General features: G+C 56.8%; 2 protein-coding genes across 2 annotated transcripts; both read left to right on the top strand.

The window, feature by feature from the left end:
- Nucleotides 1-18,441: 18,441 nt before the first annotated feature.
- KRP23_12352 (putative serine/threonine-protein kinase) lies at nucleotides 18,442-19,879 on the top strand (the record flags this gene model as incomplete). The annotated part of the gene is made up of 2 exons (XM_067882961.1): nucleotides 18,442-19,520; nucleotides 19,597-19,879. The coding sequence occupies 2 exons, from the start codon at nucleotides 18,442-18,444 to the stop codon at nucleotides 19,877-19,879; spliced, it is 1,362 nt and encodes a 453-aa protein (XP_067739260.1).
- Nucleotides 19,880-20,834: 955 nt separating this feature from the next.
- Nucleotides 20,835-23,027, top strand: KRP23_12353 (uncharacterized protein; the record flags this gene model as incomplete). The annotated part of the gene is made up of 1 exon (XM_067882962.1): nucleotides 20,835-23,027. The coding sequence occupies one exon, from the start codon at nucleotides 20,835-20,837 to the stop codon at nucleotides 23,025-23,027; it is 2,193 nt and encodes a 730-aa protein (XP_067739261.1).
- Between the last annotated feature and the right edge of the window lie 158 nt (nucleotides 23,028-23,185).

Genomic DNA, 23,185 nt, shown 5'->3' on the forward strand with positions numbered 1-23,185 from the left:
GCGAACGCCACTCGATCATAGCCGTAGCCGTAGTCGTAGCTGGCGTCGTCGTTCCTCCACTGGGCATTGTTGGCCCCGCGTCCACGGCCATTGCCATTGCCGCCGCGTCTTGGGCCCCGATTCTCGTCCATCTGCTTGGTCCAGCACTTGTCGATCGTGTGCCCCAATTTCCCGCAGTACGTGCACTGGCGAGACTCTCGGTCGGTGTTGAACGCCTTGGCCGCGTCCTCCGTTTTCATCGTCGCCGTCTTCTCGCCTTGCCGCTTGATGTGCTCATTCGTCAGCACCTTCACGACGTCTTGCGATCGCAGCTCAGCGCTACTCATCTCCAAGTTCAGCACGACGTTCTCGTAGCTCTTGGGGAGACTGCGCAACAGGCAGATCGCCACGTCCTCGTCCTCCATCTTGGCCTGAGCTTGGCGCTGATGTTGAGGACCTCGTTGCAGTGATGCAACACGTTCCCGCCTTCCGACATCTCTGTGGCGTTGGGTTTTGGTGCCGAACTGTCACGGTTTGGCTGACGTTGCACCTTTCAGTGAACGGCGACAGAGCGTCTTGATTGGCGGGTCTCATTTCCCGCGCTATAGTGACCTAGGAACAATAGTGACCGAGGTCTCGGCTGGGTCTAATAAAACCCCGGCCGAGATTAAAAGCCTCGTTTGTACCCATTTCATGCCGTACCCTCGGCTATGTAGAGCCGGCTATACGATTTCCCACAGAGATCTGTTTACACTTGATATTTGTATAGAGATATAGGACTAGCCAAATGATGACCTACAGAGGCTCCCAGAGCTGTAGGATAAAAGAAATAAATCAGCAGTCTTCCCCACAAGCCACCAAGGGTCAAGTCCGTCTTCGGTAAGTCTAGCTAGCTTGTCTTAGGGTCTGGATACGCTCGGCTGCGTGGGATGCCTGTCAGCGAGCTTGAGGTACATTGAACCGAGAGTTTGTTGCTGGTCAGTCCAAGAGATAGGAGTGGCCGAGAGTTAGGGACGACAAGGAGTGTCGGTCCCTATATATTGGTGGAACCCGAGAGTTCCCAAGTGTATTTCACTACCCGCCGAGATTACCCTCGGCAAACCCGTATTAGGCGTGACAGCCGGTACCCTTACTTCTGAGGGACTGCGGGGATTCGCGCGAAAGCGCAATATTGCATTCTAGCCCTCGCTCGTGGCTAGTAGTGCAGGTTTTAAGGTTGACCGAACTCAACCTTGGTATACAGGGGCGCTTACAACCAACCCGGTGTAAGGTATCGTTCCTGGTCTTCAGGTGTTGATCCAACGTTCGCTGACCTTTCGCGAGGGAAGCTTGTGTTGTTGGTGGGACTCATACCGTTCGGTAGTGAGATTTTCTGCGTGTTCCTACACGACAACTGGTGCCGCGACCCGGGATTGGTGTGACCTTCTGTGTGTCTTGGTTGCATATAGGTTTTTACCTTAACGAGCATTCGAGAGAAGAAAGAAGAGAAGAAGAGAGAAGATGGCGAAAGAAGCGAAGTCAGCGGTACCAGCAACGCCGGTGAGGTCAAGTGGAACGCGTACCGAGGGTTCGGGGCGTTCCGGTTCGTCGTTCGCGACGCCGAGTACGTTGGCGTCGATCAACGAGCGTTCGGACAGTTTTGATGAGCCGATGGACTATTCTGACGCCAAGGAAGATGACGAAGAAGATGACCTGGAAGAGAAGGCAGCTATGCCCGAGCTTTCGGAAGCCGCTGCAGTATCTGCAGGACGCAGCGGAGGGGTGAGGTCGCTTGCGCGAAACCTCACCGAAGAGTTGAACGAAGTGGCTGGTCCCGAACCAGCCAACGGTTACGACGAAGATGAGTCCGACGAGCACCGATCGTCGGCGATGGCCGAGGATGCGAATTCTCGGCCGAATGGCGGCCGGCCTCCTCTTAACGGAGACACCCCGGCCGCCAACCGAGTTCTGGGTCGATACCTAGAACTCATGAAGGTGAAGAGCAACTGGATGCGATCCTTCGCTCCAGAGGTTGTTCGCCAAGCCATCTGGATGGAGCTCGGTGGCGAGTTAACTGTGCCCGTGGAGTCGTGGAATACTCGGCAGGTGGCCGAGGACACGGTGCAACTCCTACGCGCTATGGGATGTGAACCCCAAGTGTTCCCGTCGGAAGCAGACCTCCGAGCATGGGCACCCGAGGACGCCGCTACGGCGCTTCGCAAGTGGAAGCAGAAGCTTCGGTCGGCCTTCGGGGTGGCCGAGGCGGGAGTTAGCCGTCCACCGAACGTCCGCCACGCATCGGATCCGGTCGACCCGTCCATGATTCCGTTGCCAGTGACCCCTGGGAGACGCCCCAGAGGGTCGACCGAGGCCGGAATATTTTCGGCCCAAGGTGCGACGTCGACGTATTTCCAAGACTCTCACATGGTGACGCCGAGGTCGGTCAGTCGTACAGAACGACTGGCGAGAGAGGCCGAGGGATATCGAACCGCTCCGACTGCTGGACGAAGTGCAAATCGGACGCCCAGCCGACGTTACGACCTCCGCGATGACTCATCTGACGAAGATTCGTTCGACGTCGGAGACACCGGGGGTGACTTGACGGGAGAATGGGCACGCCAAATTCGTGAGCTGAGCGCGGTGGGGAATGACAGTGCGACACCGAGGCTAGAGATCGCTACGCATCTCCCACTCGGAAACATTAAGCCGTACTTGGGACTCCGCGATAAGAGCGAGAAGTCCATGCAGTGGCTCCGAGCGTTCATATACGAGATGAAAGGGACGCACACGCCGCCCAACGAATGGTGCATGGCGTTTGAATTGAGCCTCCAAGATGGTGCTCTGCATTGGTACCGACAGCTGCCCCGCAAAACGAGACGCACGTGGAAATTGTTGAGCGATGCGTTCATTAAATACTACTGCTCGAGGTTCAACCAGTCTGCGAAGGCTCGGTACTACTCGGCCAAGCGAGAGGAGAAGGAGCATGTCTGCGACTACCTCAACCGACTTAACGGCTATGCTCGCAACGCCGGAGTGCAGTTCGAGCATGGCGGTCGTGATGCAAAGGACCACGTCGAGCACTTCTTGGATTCGTGCGAAGACCGAAGTCTAGAAGAGCGTCTGTGCCATGTCCGAGTTAAGAACATTCACGACCTCGAGGATATGATCAATGATATCCTTCGTCGCAGAGAGCGAAAATCGGGACGCGAGTCCTCGGTCCGCCGCCCTCGAGGGCAAGAGGTAGCACGCCGACGCGATGGTGGGCGCTCCGAGGATCCGCGGGACAGCTATCGCCGAGACCGACGTCACCGAGAGGACGACCGTCGTCGAGAAGACCGTTACCGAGACGATAACCGTCGCCGGGATGACCAACAATATCGACCGAGGGTCACTCTCACTGACGCACTGACCAACATAGTGACAGCACTGAATGCGGGACGCTCGGTGGACGCGCGTGGAGGATACCCGGAAGCGTACAACGACGGATATGATGACACCGAGGAGTATGGGCCGGAGTCTCACTCTGGCGATGACGACCGATACTCCGAAGGGTACTCGGACGACGGATACGCGTCGACCGAGGACCGAGGCCACGTGGCTGCCGCAAACGACTCTGAACGTCGCAATGCGGCTGAAGGAACGTTCGCTCGCGCCGACAACCGTCGGCCGAGGGCAAGTAACGGCCAACGCCCGTATGACCGAGACGACCAGCGCCGAAACTCCACCGGACGCGATGGTCGACGCCAATATGGTCCATGCGCCGCCTGTGGAGGGCTCACCCATTCGGCTCACTACTGTTTTAAGCGATGCAAGATGTGCAAACAGGTTCATGATGCCGGGAAGTGTGAAGCCTTCCAAGAACTCACGAATCTCCTCCGAGCTAAGGTCGAGAAGAAGGACCTCTCGCCGGAGTTGCAAGAACTCGTCTATGGGAGTCATTTAAACTAGGCAGCCCGCCAACTGAAACTGGGTTGGTCCCAATCGGGCTGCCACAGTTAGCCAAACCTGCGCTGGATGCGGACTATATGTTCGCATTCGCAGGTGTGAGCAAACGGCCTGATGACTTGAATATGGAATATGTGAAAACGACGGAAAATGTAAAGGAGAGAGGCGTAAGCCTCGGTGAGAGTGAAGTGAATGGACGACGTGTGGACGGAGACGGAGTGGAGCTAACCGATGCTTCGATCCTCAGCATGGCCAAAATCGACCATCCATCCCGAGACCTCGGCCAGACGATTAAACTGTTATCTGGCGAGAGAATGGGGTGGTGGTCATCCCAGCGCTATGACAAGAGGAAGCGATTGCGGGCCCTCGTCAATGGGGCTGTAAACGACTCGCGAACGAGGATTCTGCTAGACACTGGAGCGAATGTCAGTGTGATTTCCGCGTCATACGCGAAACGGTTGCGCTTGCGCGAAGTTCCAGATCACGGTAGGAGTCTGGAGGTGCGAGGAATTAACCCAGGGGTGATGGAGACCCGCAGACGAGCACTCGTTAAAGTCACGCTAGGCTGGGAGCGCGTGTACGAATTTGAAGTATGGGTTATGGATCACAGTGCAGGAGTGGACGTGGTCCTGGGAACAGACTTCATGATTCCAGCCGGAGTCCGGTTGGATCTGTTCCACGGTACTGCGAGACTACCGGACGAGGTAATGGTGCCCCTGGTGAAGTCGCAGAACCCAGCAGAGGCCGAGCCGTACAGCATGCAAGTGACTGGACGCCCGACCGAAGATTTGTCGGTCCCAGGGCGTGAGTGGCGAGAATTTAGGTTACCACGACGACGGCCGCCTCTGACTACTCACGATGTGTGGGCACGCCGGATTGGAAACCTGGTGCCCACTGTAACGAGGTCTCGACGAGGGCAGCCGACGATGGTGCGACTAACGAACGTGTCACCGAAGATTGCTCACTGCGCGAGACACGAATCGGTACTGCTGTGGGTGAAAAAGGGTGACCTGCCGCAAGGGGATGGATACACTCGTTTGAACTCCGCCAAGTATGAGGAGTGGCAAGTCCTGGCGTACGCGGAGTGTCGAGACGAGACTTTGTTCGCGCGGGAACGCAAACTCTACGAACGATGGTTGGCAGATCAGCCACCAGCTGTAGAACGACGAGACTATCCGACACCTAGCGGCATCCTACCTCGACCATCCGACGACTTGGAAGGCCTAGACGAGGGCCAGATAACGTTCGCGAATAGGGGCACTGAGGAACCGGCAGAACGAGACCGAACGCCGTTGACGACTTCGGTGCAACCCTCTGACGAACCTGTTGGAGATAGATGGGTCGACGTAGATGACGACTCGGTGGCGACCGACACCTCTGATGGCGCGGATACCACGTATACGAGTGAAGAGAACTCCATCCCAGTCCTCGGTGATGACCCGGAGACCCGATTGGACTCTGCCTTCGTAGCAATGATGCATGAGATTGCCGCGGGGGACGGTTCAGGTAGTGGGAACACCGATACCAATACGTCCGAACATTTAGCGAATGAGATCGAGTTGACGGACTATGCACACGAGTTGGCGTTCTTACCGGACCTGACCGAAGCCTCGGAAACGGTACTGGATTATTCAGGACCGAATGTTCTGAACCCGAGCGCGACAGCCCGTCAACAAGAAAGTCTCGTTGCGGTGCTGAAACGACACGAGAAGATCATGATTGCGAGTGGGAATGCTCTGCCACCACCGGCCTACGGCGTGGTGTGCGATATTGACGTACAGGGGCATCCACCCATCAAACAGAGAGCTCGGAGAACACCGCTCCGACACCTTCGGAAGCTGTACGAGCTTCTGAAAGGCTTGCTGAAAGCTCGTCTAGTGGCGTTTTCGGACAGCCCATGGGCGTCGCCCATCGTGATCGTGCTCAAGAAGAATGGAGTTGATATTCGGTTGTGCATCGACTACAAGCTGGTGAATGCAGTGACGGCGATTATGGAGTACGCCATGCCGTTAGTCGACGACTTGTTGACCGACCTGAAAGCCTACCTATGGTTCTGCTCACTTGATGCGGCCAGTGGATTCTGGGCTATTATGATGACGATGCGGGCCCGCAAAGTCTCGGCATTCGTCTGTGCACTCGGACATTTCGAATGGCTTCGTATGCCGTTTGGATTGAAGAATGCACCGATGATTTACCAACGAATGATTGACAATGCTCTGTGGGGTTTCGTTCAACCCAAAGGCGGCTGGCTCCACTTTTCGGAGCTTATGCGAACGGCCGAAGCCCACGCCGAGGTTGCGCGGACAGGGGTGACCGACCCTTCATCGCGACAACTCGAGGAGTCAACAACTCGGGTGACCAAATTCGAGGCCGACCGCGAATCCTCGGTCACGCTTGACGCAGTGAATGAGTTAGTGAACAGCCCTGTTGCCGACATGTTCTCCACCGGAGAACCGGATGAATCCTCGTTGGTGCCAGTGTTCGACCGACGGTCGTTTGTCGATGATATCTGTTTTGGGTCCGAGACTTTCGACGCGTGCCTGGACACGTTAGACCGTCTGCTCCAACGGTTCACCGAATGTCGCATTAGTGTGAGCTTTACGAAGAGTGTCTTCGTCCAGCCGAAGGTGGATTTCCTGTCACACGAAGTCTCTGCAGAAGGTATTCGAGCCGACACCAAGAAGATGAAAGCAGTGACCGAGCTGCCATTCCCTGCTTCAAAAAAGGGGATGCAGTCTTTCCTCGGTGCGCTGAATTATTACGGTCGATTCATCCAGGACTTCGCAGTGTATGGAGCAGCTTTGTACCAGTTGAAGGACGAAGACTTCACGCCTAGTGGCAGCCTCTCGGCAGCCAAACGAAGCTTCGCCGCGCTCCAACAGAAGGTTGCAGAGGCACCGATCCTCCGGCACTTTGACCGAGACAAGGAGGTGCATGTCACGTTATTCGCGAATGAGTGGGCATTGAGCTCCACTTTGATGCAATACCATGATGACAAGCTGCACCCGGTTCGATTTTGTGGCCGAGTCCTCAAGGACGCCGAGATGAACTACCACCCGGCCGAGAAGGAGGTCTTAGCGCTACTACTGGTGTTGAAAGTGTGCTACTCCCAGTTGGTGGGTCGGACCATCCACGTCTATACGCGTTTTTCGACGCTCGAATGGGTGCACAAATCCAAGACACTGTTCGGTCGAGCGACCCACTTTGCGGTTATGTTGTCCCCGTGGCACCTGGTGGTCAACCGAGTCAAGGAACGCGATTGTACGTTTGCTCAGCTTCTCCAAGCTGGCCTCACAAGCTTCGTAGAATTGGAAGACTCGTTAGCCCCAGTTACACCGCCGACGAAAGGGTCACCTACTGCTCGTATGGACCCTCACTTGCTTTATGCCTGCCTACCGAGGTCCTATACCGGATTTGTGATGTCGTTCGATGGTTCGGCCAAGACCGAAAAGAACGGTGGATATGGCAGTTGCTCGTGGATTTTGTGGAAATTACCAGAATGGACTGTAGTGACGGCTGCGAGTGCTTATCTCAAGACCACCACGGTAAACCTCGCTGAGTATGCTGGAATGAACAACGGCGTCTCAGCTGCGCTCGAACATGGAGCCGAGGATTTAGTCATCGTGGGAGACTCGAGACTCGCAATCCAGCAGTCCCTAGGGGTGATGGCATGTCGAAAGGAGTCTCTGATGGTTCAACTGAATCGTCACCGAGAACTCACGACCAAGCTGCAGTCGGTGAAGTACTTGCACGTGGTCCGAGAATTCAACGCTGCAGCAGATTCGTTGGCAAGCGAGGCTCTCAGCAGCAAAAAATCCAGCGTAGCTTCGACCGAGGCTAGGAAATTAGAATTGGTCAAGCTGAACCGGATCGGAGAGGTCATCTATGAACCCTCAGTACAGACCACGGCCGAAGAGAAACCGACAGTCAGCTTCGCCCGAGCCCAAGTAGCCCGTGGAATCTCCCGCGACAGATCTTTTTTCGACTTTGTGCGGGACGAACCCGACTACCTAACTGCAACAACCAGACACCAAGCAAAAGCGAGGAAGAAACGAGTCCAGTTTGCAGATGAAACGTCGGTGATAGAGCCGAATGGTACAGCCGAGCGAGACGAAGCGAATGGTGTGACCACCGAAGCTCAGAGTGAGCTGAGAGCCGAGCAATCGAGCAATGAGGTAGACCCTGGCGCTCCAAACGCAGAAGACGTTGACCCTGTGGTTATACAGGAAGAGCGCCGGAGACGAATCTCCGCCGCCCAGGATGAAGAGCTGAGATGGTCGAACCTAAAAGCGGTCCTCCGAGGCAAGGAAACAGACCTCAGCTACAGAGCAGCCAGAGACGCTTGGAAGATGGCCGACAAGTTTGTGCTTAGCGAGGATGGTGTACTGTATTTTCTTGGAACGAACCGTCGGTGGGGCAACGAACGCCGAGAGGAGACAACGATGCGTCTAGTGGTGCCCACAACGATGATTCAGGAAGTACTACGGAGTTGCCACGACTCGTTGGAAGGTGGCCACCAAGGTATCGGTCGAACGTACCACCGAGTCAAATCAGACTATTTTTGGATTGGACTATATGCAGACGCCGAACGACACGTCAAGTCCTGCCCCGACTGTAGTTCGAGCAAAAGCCGACCACAGTTCCGAGGCTATTCGCCAGGAAATGTCTTAGCAGAGCGACCGTTCCAGATGGTGTCGATGGATTTCGTCATACCGTTACCGAAGTCTCGTCGGGGCAACTCAGCCCTACTACTGTTCCAGTGCGCGTTCACAGGATTCGTCATGGGTAAAGCTATGTCAGACACCACCGCTCTGAGGGTCGCACAGGCTTTCGAGGAATGCGTGTACCGAAGATTCGGAGCACCAACTCTGATCCGACATGACCGAGACCCTCGCTTCATGAGCGAGGTGTTTCAGGCCTTTGCAGAAATGATGCAGTCTCGGTCAAGAGCGACCCTGAGCTATCGGCCGCAGGCGAACGGACAGCAAGAGAGGTCGGTGAAGACGGTCATGCAATCGGTGCGGGTGTACGCAGAAGACCCGCTGCAGCAAGACTGGGACGAGATCGCGGAGCGATTGATCTTCGCTATCAACAACTCTCAAGATGGCACCCGGAAGGACACTCCGTTTTACCTAGTTCATGGGTGGGACGCACAATCCACGCTGCGAGCGATGTCGTCGTCACTCAAACGAGGATTCGGAGGCCAGACTGACGCATTGGCATGGCGCCGAGAAGTGAACCGGCAACAGGAAATCTCGTGGAAAATGGCAATGGAGTACCAAAGTGTCGAGAAAGCTCGGAGGGCGAGAGAACACAATGAGTCGCTGGAGCGACGTGAGAGAGCTGCAGTACCGAATGTCGACGAAAACGAGACCTCTGACGAGTCACAGGTGGAGACGGGGGCAACATCTGATCCCACTGTCGAAGGACCGAGGTCTCTGTTCCAACCCGGAAGCAGAGTTTGGTTGTATATGGAACGAGTCAAGCCAGGGTTGACCAAGAAACTCGCCCACCGATGGCATGGACCATTCAGGATCAAGAAAAAGATCGAAGAGTTTGCGTACGAGTTGGAATTGCCAGACCGAAGTGGGTATAGGTTCTACCCGGTGGTACACGTGTCCCGACTCAAGGCCGTCAACGAATTTGGAGACCGACCGAAGAGTCGGTTAGCACCTGAAGTGACCGAGGATACGAGACTGGACTTCGATGAGGAGCTGTTGCCTGAAGATAGCTGGGAGCCAGACCAGCTCGCTGGCGAATATGAGGTAGAAGCCATCCTCGATGACCGATCCCCGCTGTCGACGGGCACTAGCCGTGCTGTCCGAGAGTTCAAAGTGAAGTGGATCGGGTATGATGAGCCCACGTGGGAGCCTGCCTCAAATTTATCATGCGGGGGGCTACTTTACGATTATCTGCGAACTCGGCGCAGCGAACGACGATTGCAGATGGTTCAAGTCGCTGACGAGAACTAATCTGGAGAGCTACCGAGAGTTGAACTGTCTACGGGGGTGATACAGCCCGTAGCAACAGATGAAATTTGCTACTGTATCAAAATTGCGAGTGATCGACTATTGATTGCTACCAAGCCTCGGACGAGGCCTGGTTGCGACGTCGGTTGACGAATGTACTGCCTGCGGGGGTGATGCAGCCCGCAGCGACAGACGAAAACTGCTACTGCATCGAACTTGCATATTTACATGTGACGTGAACGATTTTCGAATGGAATTGGATTAAATGGAATTACTTGGAGCTCAAGAACTGCCGCTACGGAGGACTACGGGCTTCGGACGGCACACTGGCAGCTTGAGGAACGAACGAAAAAATTAGTGAGACCAGACCGAAGCCTAGACCTCAGTGGTCGACGCGAGGTTGGCCAGAACATCCAGGTCTGACCCTTGGGGAGCGGCCGACGTGTTGGTCGGTGCTGGAACCGGGGAGTGACCAGGCGAAGATTCGGAGACGTCTTCGTTGGCTTCCTCCTGGCTCGGTTGGTCGGGAGCACCACCGACAGAAGCTTGGGCAGCCCATGGAGCCGTCACCGACGCCGACGGCAACGAAGGATCCACCATCAAACCCGACACCACTTCCGCCTGAGTCATCCCTCGGGGCACGAACATTGGCACCTGAGGGTTGCATGGGGCGAACGTGGTGTTGAACGGGTGGCTAGCCGGCGCGTCGACCCAACAATTGCGCCACGGCTGCCTGTCATCCAACGTGGTGAGCTCTCCGAGCCAATCTTCTGACGCCGGAGCCCACTCAATCACCTCGAACGAATATTGGAGGTACGTGGGCTCCAGCAAGAACTCGGTGATCGACTCCCGAGGCTTGCCGGTGCGCTCGATGCACCATTCCCAACAGCGGTAAAGCATCTGTTGGCGAATGCGATCAGCACGGAGGTTACGGGCCTTGTTTTACTCGGTCCAGGCGGCACGGAGGGCGACGACCGACGGATCGGTCGCTCCAAGCCTCTGTGCCTCGCTCCGGAGAAAAGTCTCAACGGCAGCTACCTGGACCCAGTGGCGCCGCTCCCACAAAGCGAGACCGAGGTCTGCTTTCTCCGTCCGGTCGGTCGAGACGCCTTGGAATTGGCGCCACATCTTCACGGTGCGCGCCAACCCACTTGCGCGAATCGAAATCTTGGACCCCGGCGGATTTTGGTCCAGCCCGAACAGGCATGGAACCTCCGGCATCTTCTGGCGCACTTGCTGCCACGGATGAGCCGGATTAGTCCAATCCGCCAGGGCCCGGATCCCAGCAACCGAGCATGGGGACTCGACGCCCTTCGCAATGGGCGGAGTCACGCTCTGGTTCTGGATCTGGCACCAGGCAGTTTGTGCGCCTGGTGCCGTGAACCCAGGGGTCAAGAACGGGTTCGCCAGCATCGAAAGACGCTGGGAATCCACGCTCCCGGGGACCGTCGGCACGGCCGGGGCGAACGAATTCGGGTCCGTGCCTGGAGCGGTCGACAGCGTGGCCGTGACCTCGGAGTGCGCACGACGCGTCACAGACCGAGCCGCCGAAAGACGTGCGCGTGGCTGGCTAGCCGACGCTGCAGAGGTCTCGGGGGCACCCACAGCAGACCCAACCGGAGTCGCCGGTGTCAGAGCCGACGAGACCGAGGGTGGCGCCGAAACTGGTGGGCCGACCGAGGTCACCAGAACGGCAGGCGACGACACAACTCCACTGACCGGACCCGGGGCAATGACACCACCACTGGTGGGAGCCACCGGGGTCTTAGGAGCCTGGGGAGCCTCGGACGACTGGCCAGAGCCAAGGATAAAGTCGTCCGAAGCCTCCAGAGTCTCCAGAGCCTTCATCGAGCGCAAATTAGCCAGCACCGAAGCACTGCGCGACGGGCGGCCGTCATGCCGCGGTGGGGTTATCACCGGGGACGAAAATGGTCCGGACGCAGGAACCGCAGCCGCCGGAGCTTCGGTGACGACCTCCTCCCCCGACAAGTCAACGACTTCGGCCGAAGATGGAGGCACCGAAGAATCCGGGGCAGGCGTATGCGCCGGAGAACCAGGTGACGGCCCCGCCGAAAGACTCGGTGAGGGTGTAGGGATCGACCCAGACACGGGAGATGACACCGGAGTCGACCCAGAGGCGCCCGAGGGTCCACCTTGAGCGCGAGCTCGAAGGTCGACCGACGGTCGGCCCAACCGCTTGCCAGCGGGAAGAGCCGACTTCGACAGCGAGCTCGGAGAAGAGCTGCGCTGTCGGAGACGCTTGCGCCGGTCACGCCGACGCCTGGAGACCGAGGGGATGAGCGGCAAGTCATCCGACTCGTCGCTGTCATCCCCGGCGCCGGCAGACACCTCGGCTGGAGCCTTGGCCTCGTCGCCAGAGTCCATGGCAGCATCGGGGCTGTCCTCCGAACTCTCGGAGGACGAACTCCGGCTGCGCTTGGAACAAATGCTCGGAGGCGACAGCCCGAGCAACTCCCAGTCGATGTCCTCTGAGGTGATACCTGACAGAGGAAACATGAAGAGTTAGAGGATGAGAGACGACCGAACAAGTGGAGACTGAAGACTTACCAGCAGAGGCAAGGACCAAGGTATCCACGTCCAAGTCGTGGGCAGCCGAGTGACGGCGCAAGACGGAGTTGGCTCGCTTCAGGCTCGCATTTTCCTCTTGCAGAGCCTGCAGCTGAGCCGGAACCGCACCCGCAGAGGCTTGAGCAGCCGCGGCGAGGTCGCTCCGAAGCTTGGCCAGCTGTGCCGTGTAGGCGACGAGGCCAGCTTTAAATCGCTCCCGATCCTTCCGGATCAGTCGCTGAGCAGCCGCCGCCGAAGTCTCGGCAGCCTTGGCGCGAGCCGACAAGCCCGCCACGATGTCGGCGTGGTGGCCGAGAGCCGCATTCGCAGCGTTGTGGTGCCGGGTGAGAGCCACGTGATCTTGGCGGAGCTGACGCAAGGCATCCATGGCCTGGTTGCTGTCGCTCGTCGCCTGGGTGCAGAACACCTCGATCTTCTCACGTTGTTGCACCTCTGCGTGCAACCGATCCTCTGAGTCGGCGCACTGGGCCTGCAGCCGAGCGATCTCATCCCGCAGAGAGATGATCTCCTCGGACTCGGCGAGCGAGAGCCGAGCAGGTACAACAGCAGCCGACAGAATCTCACCGAGATCTGTGGCGCTCTCCAGCCGACTGTCCAGGACAGAGTCGACGCGTCGTGGACGCTGGCGCGCAACGCCGACGACCAGGTGACCCAGCTGCAATAGCTGCCGCTCGATGGACGAGGGGTCCGAAGGCTCGGCTTGAGCACTACGGGGTAGATCACCATCGGTGGGGTCAGTTTGACACCCAACCGAGACGCTGTGAGTCGCCGGCGACCCCGGCGGTGTCGAAACAACCGTCGGAGTGGCGCCAAGGAGGTACGCCAACACCGGGGAAGACCCCGGTGATGACGGAGGCGTGGGTGGGGACGAACCCTCTGCACCCTCGCCAGCAACCATAGGTGTGGCAGTCGGCGACCGAGGAACGGTCACCGAAGCTCCGGCGGAGCCAGAAGCAGCGGATGGAGTGCCGCTAGCATCCTGTGAACGTGGATTAAGATGGATACAAGCACCGAGAGGTCAGGCAAGGTTCAAGGAGCATGAAGAAGAAACGAGAAGCAGGAAACGAACCTCTCCGGATGCATCAAGGGCATGAAGGGCGGCGGCCGTAGCTCGGTTGAGCAACGGCGAGCGGCGAGCCATCAGGGCGCGATCAAGAGGCGCCGCGACGCGCACTACTTGCGGAAGCTTGCGTCGAGGCGGGGGCAGTTGTGGCGTTGGGTTTTGGTGCCGAACTGTCACGGTTTGGCTGACGTTGCACCTTTCAGTGAACGGCGACAGAGCGTCTTGATTGGCGGGTCTCATTTCCCGCGCTATAGTGACCTAGGAACAATAGTGACCGAGGTCTCGGCTGGGTCTAATAAAACCCCGGCCGAGGTTAAAAGCCTCGTTTGTACCCATTTCGTGTCGTACCCTCGGCTGTGTAGAGCCGGCTATACGATTTCCCACAGAGATCTGTTTACACTTGATATTTGTATAGAGATATAGGACTAGCCAAATGATGACCTACAGAGGCTCCCAGAGCTGTAGGATAAAAGAAATAAATCAGCAGTCTTCCCCACAAGCCACCAAGGGTCAAGTCCGTCTTCGGTAAGTCTAGCTAGCTTGTCTTAGGGTCTGGATACGCTCGGCTGCGTGGGATGCCTGTCAGCGAGCTTGAGGTACATTGAACCGAGAGTTTGTTGCTGGTCAGTCCAAGAGATAGGAGTGGCCGAGAGTTAGGGACGACAAGGAGTGTCGGTCCCTATATATTGGTGGAACCCGAGTGTTCCCAAGTGTATTTCACTACCCGCCGAGGTTACCCTCGGCAAACCCGTATTAGGCGTGATTGCCGGTACCCTTACTTCTGAGGGACTGCGGGGGTTCGCGCGAAAGCGCAATATTGCATTCTAGCCCTCGCTCGTGGCTAGTAGTGCAGGTTTTAAGGTTGACCGAACTCAACCTTGGTATACAGAGGCGCTTACAACCAACCCGGTGTAAGGGATCGTTCCTGGTCTTCAGGTGTTGATCCAACGTTCGCTGACCTTTCGCGAGGGAAGCGTGTGTTGTTGGTGGGACTCATACCGTTCGGTAGTGAGATTTTCTGCGTGTTCCTACACGACATCTCCATGCTGAAGAGTTGGCGCTTCAGGTAGATGCGACCAGCCTTCTGCGAACCACCGTACAGCGTCTTCAGGCGCGTCCACGCAACCCACGCTTCCTCGCAGTCGTTGACCACATGATGGTAGTCCGCGTCCATGTGGAGCAACATCAGTCCGAACGCGATGTTGCTCGACTTGACGTACTCGTCCTTGGGCCGCGAGTCCGTGGAGCTCGGCGTCGTCTCTCGGTTCACGACATGCCACACCGACTTGGTCAGGAACACGCCACGCATGTAGCGGTTCCACGTCGCGTAGTTGTCTCCGTTGAACTTGTCGATGGAGACCTTGGTGGAGGCGTCGTGGGCAGAGGACATGGTGCTTGGGCTCATAACCTGATGGAAGGTATGGATCTTGGACACCGTGAAGCTTGACGGAGCGGAGGGAGGGCAGCACTCTGGGCGAGACCGGAGCGGAGACTGGAAACCACTTGAGGGGTAGAATGAAGATTCGAAAGTGATTGATTGAGGTCTTTAGCTCGCTAGCCTTCTCGCTACTCTAGACCTACTGGATACACACTACTTGATTCTTTACTGGATACTGAGTTACTTCAGCCAATGAGAGAGCGCCACGTCGAAGCCCATCTTGTACCTACAATCTTGTACCCACAGGTGGCGTAATCGACAGTGGCGTAATCGTCGGTGGCGTAATCGGCGTGGGTTCGGATTGGACCGGTTCGGGTTAACCGGTTCACGGTCAACAACCGATACCAAACCGGTAACCCTCCATAACCTCAATAAAGCCGGTGCGTAGATACCGTCAATTTCTAATGAAGCCGTATCCTACGATCGAGAGTAGTCGCTGTAGTGTGGTTCCACTGACGATATATCTTCTTCGTTTACGGTTAGTGAAGCCATTTCGAGCTGAAGAGGGACGGGTCTAGAGCGCAAATGAAGCCATCTTTGATTGGCAGAGGCGATGGACCGACCAGTATTGGTAGAAGCAAGTGCCAGGCAAATCTGCGAATAAGTTTCGGGGCTCTGCTATTATCGCCCCCCCCCCCCCCCCCCCCCCCCCCCCTCCCCCTCCCCTTCGAATGCAGGCGTGTGCACAATTTCTGCGCTCGGGCGCAAGTGGTTGGCTATATCGGGTAGTCATCAGCCACTTGATCGAACAAAGTCGAACATCCGCCATGCATGTGCTTTCATGTTGAAGTGTCTTGCACACACTATCCATCTTTGAGAGGTGCTCAAGATGGACTATCATTTTCTTGTGAGCTGCGTCGGTAGGAACATGGTCTTCAACAGCCTCAGCTTGGCGAATAATATCTTGAATGCGCTTATAGCGTAGCACCATCTCGAAGGTCGACGACCAGCGAGTCATATTCCGTTTAACCCTATTGCGGCTGATGTCTTTAAAAACCTGCAAGATGCATGGTTTTAGAAATATTAACAAATCAAATTGATTAAACATTATTCTAGACCAATAATATCCTTGATGTAACTACATAATATGCTTAGTTCTACGACAATAGTTACAATAATATTGGTTAAACCACGCAATATAACAATATTATGCTGCGGGTGCGGGCTATAACCAAACAATTATGCATGTTTTACATTTTATTATGGACATGAAGTATAGTATAATTTTGGGAGCCATCTTGTCGAAACGAAAAATGAAGAAATGCGGGTTGGAGTGCTGCGCTTCGGCTTGCTGTCCGCCGTCCAACGGCGTCTTTCTCCGCAAGTCATTGCAATGACTGGCGTGGCTCATGCCAACTCCAAAAGGCTACAAAACTGGTATTATTGAGTCAATATCACATTTTATTAACTTTTCGTACAACCAATAGTCAATTTATTGTAGTGGGTGATACAGTAATTACGAAATTCTATTACTTAATTCTGCCTTGCGTCACCTAATTACTTATAAAAAGAATATTTTTTTTTGGGGTAGGCAGACCTTGGACGATTTTAACCTCACGATGGAAGACTGACTAAAGACGGGAAAGGCCAATCCTGCCTGAACAAGAGCAAAACAGGACCGATTGGCGGTTTGCTATCCGCCATTCTATCTCTACTCGGCTTATCTCCACTGATGAGCATCTAAATCCTGATCGAGAGCGTTAGGGAACAGCTCACAATCTTAGGCGAAATTAGCACTAAATAAAGCTTTTTATGGATCTAATTACTTCGAAGTAGGCCTGAATTAACTCCACCACGTGCTTGCTCAACAAAACCAACTCACTCGAGCGCTCACTTACCGCGCTCAAGTGCAATTCGTTAAGCATCACCAGACTATCCTAGTAGAGAGACTTGCCAAGTAGGATTCCAAAAAAGCAATCTCCGGGAGCCTCAAGTGCTTCCAACCTAGACCGACATGGAGTCGAGGTCGCGCTGCACCATCAAGCTCGGCGGTAGGCTTACTTTCTTGAAATCACCTTTGGTGGACGGGGTTCAAGTGACTTTGCCTCGATTCTAACGAGGTGTGACGATGACTGTCGCACGGCAGTGGGTCGTCTTGCGGACAAAGTGCGCTGCGAACACAAAGGAAGAAATGCATGGGCACTATTACGGCGAGCCGATTCTTGTATCACCCCAAGTTGAAGCACGTGCTGCATCCTTTTCACACCAGATGGACACCCACATGTACTAGGTACACGAGTGAAGCCACTGCTGGTCGAACGTGAATTTTTCTTGCCGACTTATTATGTAGACGAGGCCGCCGCCGTGAGTGTTGTTTGATTACGAGGCCATCTCCGTCGGGCCTTCGCTTCGAGCAGCAGCAAGGCCACACACGCAGTTTGATCTGGCTCACGCCTGGCCTGAAAATCAAGCGCCTGCTTGTACTGTCCCAGTTGGGGCGAGTGAAAGCGGTGGCAGTGACGCACACCAAGTAGTAGTGTTCACCAAGTAGTAGTGTATTCTGTTTCTGCTTCGAGAGCGATATGAGAATCTAGTTGAAGTTGAAAGGCAACTTAGTCAGACAACAACTTCGTCCGGAGCCGATATGCAGGTCGTAGCTGGTCTCCGCAATGTATCTCTCACTAGCTGCAAGTCACGCTTGGCGCGCCGTTCCGCTACGGCGAGAGGCAATGCCTGTTCTGGCGAGCTGGACATTTGATGATCGAAAGAGCAGATGCGGTGCAGCCGCGCAGCCCGGCTCCGATCGCCGAGGAAGCAAGGCGCCAGCCATAGTGCGCGATGCAAAGTGCACTCGAACGCGACCGAAGCAGAAAGGCACAGCGCACTGCGTTCTAATATCAGCGCTTGCATCCTGTTCGACAAGGATGGACACACCAGTCGCTGCAGCGATCTCTGCCCGAAGCACCCAAATGGAGCCAGCTGCTGCTCGAGCGCTAGCCCCAGGCGAAGATTCAAGTCGAGCGCGAATTTTGGCTGGAGTGGCGACGAGCGATGGACGGCGCGCGTGGTCACCGATTGCGTCAAGCCACCGGCTATCGAGTGTGGTCCCATGCTGTCCATGCGAAATCAAGCGGCGGCGTGAAGACCAGCGGCGACGCGCAGCGAAGTGAACTGCAGTGCTTGCTTGCTGTAGTACCCCCGTTGATAGCTGCCCCCCCCCATCTCCAAGTCCCCCATATTGTTCTGGTCCAGCTGCGACCCATATGGGGGTCAACAATGCGAAGGTTGGGACCCGAACTCGTTGAAGTTGCTCGGAGCGCCACTTAGCGCCGAGCCGACACTTAAACGAAAGCGAGTTTTTCTCAGCGGCGCTTCAAGCCGAGGCATACAAATTGCCAGTCGAGTCTGATAACGGACGCAACTTACTCGAAACGTGGAACGCGCACTGGTCGTTTCACGACCAAAAATCTGAGGGCTCGGAGCGCGCTGCTCACTTCGCTTCCTGCGCCGTAGCCACCAAGCACATACACTCGGCCCCCATGGCTTCCGCGTCCAGACGGCGGGGTAGTATCGGAGACCGCCGCGGCTTCTTCCACTTGTGCGGGTCGCCCATCCGCACGCACAAGCTCGAGCTCGACTACGTGCACGGCAAGGCGCACTCCCCGACGCAAGTGCGGCCCGCCGAGCTGGCGGCCGACGTCGACACACCGCTCATGCAGCGACGCCCCGGCAAGAAGAATTTCAAGCAGAAGCAGCGCCAGGCCGAGGCGGATGCCGCCATGGTCGCGCTGGCCCGCCACTTGGGCCAAGAGGGCGGCGGCTACTACGACAGTCCCCGGCGAGACTTCGAGAGGAGTCCCACAGGCGTCGACAGCGACACGCCCATGTCCTGCGTGGCCGACGAGGGCAGCAACAACTCGATGAGACTCGAGGGCGCTCGCCAGGCGGGCATCCCGCTCTACCTGTCGGACTGGTTCAACAAGGACACGAACCAGCGTCGACGACAGACGAACGTCGTCATGACAAGAGAGGAACCGGAGTCCGAGTCGGCGACCAGCGACTGCTCCGAGAGCAAGGACGACCAGTTCCTCAAGCCGCATCAGAATGTCGACATGGCCGACGTGGTCGTCGGCAAAGTGATCGGGGAAGGCGCGTTCGGCAAAGTGTTCAAGGCGTCGTGGAAGGGCCGAGACGTGGCGGTGAAGGTGCTCATTCGGCAGAACCTGAGCGCCGACGTCGTGCGTGAGTTCGAGACGGAGGTGAAGATCATGAGCTTCCTACACCACCCGAACATCTGCATGCTGCTGGGGGCGTGTCTGGCCCCCGAGAACCGAGCACTCGTGATCGAACTCGTAGAGCAAGGCTCCCTCTGGGCCGTACTGCGCACACGACGACGACAGCTCACAGACGAGATGCGCGCACGGTTCGTACTGGACACGGCGCGCGGCATGAGCTACTTGCACCACTTCGAGCTGCCGATCCTGCACCGAGACATGAAGAGCCCCAACCTGCTCGTGGAGCGCGACTACTCGATCAAGATCTCGGACTTTGGCCTCTCGCGCGTCAAGGCGCAGATCCAGACCATGACTGGCAACTGCGGCACTGTGCAGTGGATGGCGTACGTGGCTGGCGACTGGTGCACCTATATGGATCTTGAAGCGACGCTCACATGATTTGTTTGCTTTGTGCTTCAGGCCGGAGGTGCTAGGCAACCGCAAGTACACAGAGAAGGCCGACGTGTTCTCGTTCGGCATCGTGGTGTGGGAGATCTTCACGGGCCAGTGCCCGTACGACGGCATGACGCAGATCCAGGTGGCGCTGGGTGTGCTGAACCACGACCTGCGTCCGCCGATTCCTCGCTCGTGCCCGCGCTTCTTCGCGCGGCTGATTCGGTCGTGCTGGATGCGCGAGCCCAGCCTGCGCCCGTCCTTCTCGGAGCTGGTGCGCGCCTTCGAGCAGTACGTCGCGCACCAATAGCGGCGGAGTCCGTTTAGGCAAGACATGAACCACGCCATTGGTACGAGCAAGACGAAACGCCGAAAAACAAAAGTTGGGGGCCGAGAGCGCTGTGAATTATTATTTAGATGTCGTGCGTGTAAACCTTGAATTGCACACAGTATGAATACACTCGCTTGTCGAAGTCGCTGCGGCAACCGACGACATTGGCTACCCAGTCGACGCGAGGAAGAGCGTAACGCTACCATAAGTTTAGCTGGTAACTGCGACCGCGAAGCCATCCCCGCCATTATTCAGCGCGGCATCAGGCCAGTTCGGTGGGCAGCTATCCTATCACAGGATGGTGCCCGGTGGGCGCTGCCCTCCCCAGCACAGCTAAGTGCCTCGGTGGCGCCACCCAACGGCTCGTGTGTTCTAAAGTATATGCATGCGCGCGGCGAGTTCCCCGTCAAATGAGCCCGCGGGACTCGCATCGCGATCTTCCGCAAGGCCATCCTCGACGGCGTGGCGGGAAAAGCTTGGCAATTGGCCGCCCAAGCGTCGCGCTGTCGCATGTTTACAAAAGTTGCAGTTGGGTCCGAATCGAGGCTTCAAATTAGGATCCGTGTCCTAGTTTCGGGCTTCATCCAGGCTTTCCCATCCTACAATACGTCTACAGCCGCTGTTCAGCGCCGAGCTCTGGATTGATGGCAGGTGGGTCAGTACCCCTTCTTCCTCCGAGCAGACGCGGTCTCGGCCGCTCTCGACGGAGCGAGCGCTACAGGGAGAAGCGAAGCCAGAGGAGCAGGACAGGCCTCCTAAGGGGAGCGAGCGTCTGGACTGCGAACCGAGACACTTGGGTGCATTTTCTCTCCCCCGTTTGCATCTCTCACTTCCGAAACGGCGAGGAGGAGAGGGGCAGTACAGTTGCTGCAGTTTGCTGTGGACTGATCCGACTGTCTCCCTGGCGTTGGAGAAGTCGGCACTCTCCGATACGATGGACACCAAGCGCGACGAGCTGCTGCGTCTGGTGGCCGCGCTCAGCGGCGCCTGCAAGCAGGACAAGAATGTGCTCAAGGACGGCGAGCTTGTGGACGCGCTGGAGACGCGCGGTCGACAGATCGCGCGGCTGCGCAAGCAGCAGAAGAAGGTGAAGAAGACCCAGCAGACGCTCAGTAAGGCCGAGAACAAGACGGCCAGGAAGCTCAAGGAGCAGGTGCGGGCCGGGGAGAGCAAGGCGGCCGAGGGCGTCCCCAAGCGCAGAAAGCTCTCGCTGGACGCTGAAACCAACAAGACGGACCCTCTAGGACACAACCACGAGTTCAATGTCTCGTGTCTCTTCCCGTCCATTGAACGCCAGCAGAAGGCCAAGAGAGAGTCCATGGATGAGTGGATCTCGTCCCTGCAGAACAGCAAGAAGCCTGAGTCTATGAACCCTACGGACGCTGTGACCTACTACCGCCCAACAACCCCCACCACGGTGGCGGTGGAGGTGGAAGTGAGCGAGGAAGCGGTCATGGTGAACCCACTCAAGGCCTACCAGTACAACCACGTGCGCCGCTCCGTGTCCCCTCAGCTCAAGACCCCGCGTGCGGTGCGAGCCGCTTCACCGTACAAGCAGATGGAACGCTCGGTCTCTCCGACGGCTGTGGACCTGTCGGCGTCCTCGACGTCTACGATGGCGTCGTACTACGACGACATGTACGACGAGTACGCAGTTTCCCCCGAGATCATGCGGCGATACACTCGCTCGGCCTCGGATCGCGCACCGTCCTTCGAGTCTATGGATTGGACTCCGTCGGATGATGACAGCAGTGACGAGTCCATGCAATTCCGCAGCATCGCAGATGATGTGGAGCAGCAGGCACCTGTGTCGAGGATGGTGACCCGTCAGAGCTCGGCGCACGCCGCCGACGCGCGATTCAAAGCGCTAGAGCTGCACGCAGCAAGTGGCAACGAAGGATACTACTCAGCAGAAGAGGGAGAAGCCACCGCCGAGGCATCATCGCGTGTGAAACAGATGAAGAGCCCCGTTGCAGCCAGCTCCACGGAAGTCGTGATGGAAGTGCTGTACGGCATCATGGAGCACAACGAGAACTTCAAGTGGTTGATTGATCCTGAGAATCAGGCTCGTGTGGCCAAGCTGGTTGAGTATCACTTGAAGGAGCAACAGAACGGTGACGCATCAGTGCAGTGCCACGAAGACGAGCTGTTCATTAACGAGCTCCGCGCTCAGGTAGACGAGTTGATCCATGAGAATCTAAAGATCAAGACGGAGAACGTCCGACTCATGGGAAGAAGCTCGCAATCTGCAATGTCCGAGAGGGGTGTTGAGGAGATGAAGAGGCGCCTTGCACTGAGCGAGGAAGCCGTCAACATGCAGAAAGGCTACCGCCGTGAAGCTGAGGCGGCCTTCCAAACTGAGCTAGAAACCAAGTCCAAGCTGGTGTCAAACCTCCAGCACGACATCGAAGAGAAGGACTCCCAGATCGCCAAGCTCCTAGGGAGTGGTGCTGAGCTGCCCTCGGGTGTGGATGTTATCTGTGACTCGGAGGTGTCCAGACTAAGGAACACGGTGATGGAGAAGGACCGCGAAATCTGCCGTCTTAACATCCAGCTGTCGACGAAGCAGAAACTCGTCGACGAGATTGCCAAGAAGGTTGTGCAGCAGCTAGAGACCACGGTGAAGCCTTCTTCGGGTGAGACCATCGCGACGCTCGCTGACGACCTCCACCTCGATATGGACATGTTTCTGTTCAAGAGCGTGGCTGAGAAGCAGGAACTCGTTGACGAGCTGAAGGCCGCTCTGGCGTCCATGGAGCGCGAAGTGAGTGGCCTGGAAGCCCGTGTGGCGAAGAAGGCGCGCGATACGTTGTTGCTGAAGACGAAGTTCAAGTCGATGTCTGCGCGTCTGACTGAGGCCAACGTGAACATGTCACGCATCCAGGGCGAGAACGCTTGCCTCGTGACGTCGCTGAAGGAGAAGCAGGGCAAGATGCGCGACCTGATCGAGTTCTTGGAGGGGAAAGAGAAGCAGGTGATGCACTTGGAGGAGCAGGTGAACCTTCGCCAGACGCAGCTGGAGCACGTTATGACGGAGTATGAGAAGATGCAGCACCAGCACCAGCACAGCAAGAAGAGCACGAGCGGTCGTGGTCCGGCTCACCGTAAGACAGCCGTCCACGCTTAGTAAGCTGAGTGTCTCGACTGGCTGATCAAACCGTCGAGCAAATGCTTCCTCACTGCTCCTCTGCAACCGCTTTCCCTACCCAATGACGCCCAAGAAAAATTCAAGAAAACGAGGTGTTCCCCGCACCCGCATCAAGACAAACATGCAATCGCCACCAC

This window comes from Phytophthora ramorum, assembly GCF_020800215.1.
Source record: "Phytophthora ramorum isolate Pr-102 chromosome Unknown Phyram_PR-102_s0015, whole genome shotgun sequence".
Taxonomy (NCBI): Eukaryota; Oomycota; class Peronosporomycetes; order Peronosporales; family Peronosporaceae; genus Phytophthora; species Phytophthora ramorum.